Genomic DNA, 3,181 nt, shown 5'->3' with positions numbered 1-3,181 from the left:
ATGGCGTCCTTCGTCCCGGAGCAGGGTCTGTCCCCCCCACTGTGTGGACGCTCCCTCCCCCAGCAGGAGCTCTCGTCTCTGGGCCTGGATCCGTCTGACTTCAGCCTGTACAGCCCCCCAGCTCCTCCAGAGTCCAGCCTGTCCCCGTCTCCATGGCTCCCACCGTCCAACCACAGCGACCCCTCCCTCTGCTTCAACAGCCCAGCCACAGGCCCCTTCTCTGGGGCCCCTGCCCTCCCCCCTGCCCTCCCCCCTGGACTCCCCCAAACGTTTGGAAGCTTCTTCCCTCATCTCTACGGCCTCCACAGGCCCCTGATCCCCGGCAACCCCTGGTTCTCCATGTCCTCCCCAGATGACGTGCTGCGGCTGGTTCGCCCGCCGTACTCCTACTCTGCCCTCATTGCCATGGCGATCCAGAGTGCGCCTGAGCAGCGGCTGACACTCAGCCAGATCTACCAGTACGTCTCCGACAACTTCCCCTTCTACAGCTGCAACAAAGCCGGCTGGCAGAACTCCATCCGCCACAACCTGTCGCTCAACGACTGTTTCCGGAAGGTTCCCCGCGACGAGAACGACCCAGGTAAGACCAAACACACCTGAGACCAAACACACCTGAGACCAAACACAACACACCAATGTGCAGAGTTAAAACTAACAACCCATCAGAGGAGTTAGTCTCCAGGCTTTTATTTTGTTAAACTATCTACTCATCAATAACAGGAAGTGGGCTTTGATTGGTTGAAATGTTTGTTTTGTTAAATCAAATCAACTCAGTTTTTATAGTTTTTTCTAATGAAACAACAATAATTATTTCAAACCAAAAAGCAGTTTGTTCTTCAGGTCATCAGTTATTGATTGTAAAAACACAGAGGAGGTTTGTGTACAGATCAATAGAACTAAAGTTATAATCAATAATCAATAAAAACTCCTTCCCCCAGGTAAAGGAAACTACTGGACTCTCGACCCAAACTGTGAGAAGATGTTCGACAACGGAAATTTCCGCCGCAAGAGGAAGAGGAAGTGTGATAATGGCAAGAAACCTTCCTCTTCTTCCTCCTCGTCTGACTCTTCCTCATCAGAGCCCAGCCCTAAAATTCCCAGCATACACTGCAGCAGCAGCGGCGGCAGCAGTGCTGACCTCCCTGCTCCCTGCGGCCTCAGCAACTTCCTGTGTCACCTCCAGGACTCCCACCTCCCCTCTCCTCACACCACCTCCCCCTCGCTGTATGTGCAGGTACCAGACCACACTCCCCCTCCTCCCCCTCCTCAGGGGTGCCTCTCTTCTTACTCGCCCGGCGCCGTGGTGCCGCAGTGGGACACCTGCAGCTCCTCTCCTCCTCTCTTCCCCTCCTCCCAGTCGACCCCCCCACACTTCTCCTCCCCCCTCGCTGACCCTCAGACCAGCTCACCGCCGCTCTACGTCGACCTGCAGACGGCGTCCTGTCCTCTGCCGGAGCTCCAGGACACCCAGCAGCTGCAGCAGCTGCAGGCCCAGTGCGGGCCTCTGTTCCTGGGGGGCTTCAGCGACGCTCTGCCCCTCGACGCTCTGGTTCTCCAGCAGTGAAGCTGAACGTAGTGTTTACAGTTTTTACCGTGTGAATGTTTCTATTTATCGTTCCTTTCTTTCATAATGTTAAAAAATGTGGTGACATTTTTTATAGTGTATATATGAACTTTTGTGTTTGGAATAAAAAAGAGAAAATTATTTTTGACATTGAATCGTGTTTTTTCATTTTCAGAAATTTTAATTTATTCACACAAATACAACAAAACAAAATGTTTGAAAAGACTGAAAATGATGGAGATTAAAGAAACTAAAAATAGTAGAAAATAAAAACAGTAAGAAGTTACAGGAAACTCTTCATGACGTTTATATTAAATTTATATTTACATAAAGAGACAAACGAGTCAGTGTGAAAGATCTGGTTTCCTCTGGTGCTTCCTCACACTGAGGTCACATGACGTCGCTACCCGCCAGTCATGTGACCTCATATTTACTCCTCTGGATCTTTATAGAAAATCAGAGTGAAACAAACTGGACCAGAACTAAAGCTGTGATGAGTCGGGTGTCAGAACCACCACAGTCAAAACACCTTAAGATTTTCCTTTAAGTCTGAAGCAAGGTTTCCTGAAAATGTTCACTTAAGTATTGAAGGTTTTCTCCTTCTCTTTCTTCAGTTATCACATTCAGCTCCGACATGTTGAGTTCAGTCACATGATCCTTTAAGCTCCTCCCTTACTTTGGTCACTAAGGTCTTTTGTGACTGACGTTAAGAAAAGACCTTAAATATTTTAGTGAACATTTTAAGAAAACCTTAACTCAGACTTTAAGGAAATCTGAACTTAAGGTGTTTTGTGCAACTGGTGCCAGGTGAACATCACCTGAAAGAACCAACCAGGTCGTATGTTTTTAGGTCATAGGTCACTTCAGTAGCGTAAGTCATGCAAGGCATCATGGGACTTCAGGAAGCTGAATGATGGTGAGAGTGTTTCCATTAACTGAAGTACTCAGATACATAGTGAAGTACTAACACCACAGAGTAGAAATACCAGTGTTTATTAACGATGCATCCTGATCCAGTTTCTGTTTCATCTTCATTTGAAAAGTAAATAAACTAGTGACTCTACCTGTTCAATCATGTAGCGCAGTGAAGAGAAGAAGAAGAAGAAGAGGAGGAAGAAGAAAATAAGTTGTTTCCCATGAAGCCCAGCAGCTGCTGGATGATGACGTCAGCACCTTTAAACAAACAAACAAACATGGAGTCGGGCTGCGGTTCCTGGATCTGCTGAGTCATGTGATCCTGGAGGAAGAAACCCTGACCTGTCCTCCATCTGTTTGTCTGGTCGCAGCGACTCAGCAGTTTCCTGTGCAGGACGAGTCGACAGCAGAGATGATGAAGCAGATTACAGTGTTTCAGTCAGCAGATCCCACACTGTCAGACGCTCTGATTTCCCACAGACAGTGAAGTGATGGCTGTTTACCTGTGTGAAGATCTGTGGGAAAGAAGCTGTGAGGATCCTCTTCACCTGGTCTCACCTCTGTCTGTTACACTTATTCTCATTATTGATCAATCTGTTGATTGTTTCTTTAGACTAATCAGTGAATGAATCACTTAATTAATTAGTGAATTATTCAGTTAATGAATCATTTTAAGCTTTAAAATCTCCAAAAGGAAGAAGA

The 3,181-nt window shown here is 47.1% G+C and overlaps 1 protein-coding gene across 1 annotated transcript; it reads left to right on the top strand.

The window, feature by feature from the left end:
- On the top strand, nucleotides 1-1,584 carry LOC111239505 (forkhead box protein I2-like). The gene is made up of 2 exons (XM_022769396.1): nucleotides 1-580; nucleotides 939-1,584. Exons 1-2 carry the CDS (start codon nucleotides 1-3, stop codon nucleotides 1,562-1,564), a joined length of 1,206 nt encoding a protein of 401 aa, XP_022625117.1. The 3' UTR covers nucleotides 1,565-1,584.
- The last annotated feature ends 1,597 nt before the right edge of the window (nucleotides 1,585-3,181 follow it).

This window comes from Seriola dumerili, unplaced genomic scaffold (assembly GCF_002260705.1).
Source record: "Seriola dumerili isolate Sdu_G_001 unplaced genomic scaffold, Sdu_1.0 BDQW01002927.1, whole genome shotgun sequence".
Classification (NCBI taxonomy): Eukaryota; Metazoa; Chordata; class Actinopteri; order Carangiformes; family Carangidae; genus Seriola; species Seriola dumerili.
This window is presented reverse-complemented; position numbering and strand designations above follow the sequence as displayed.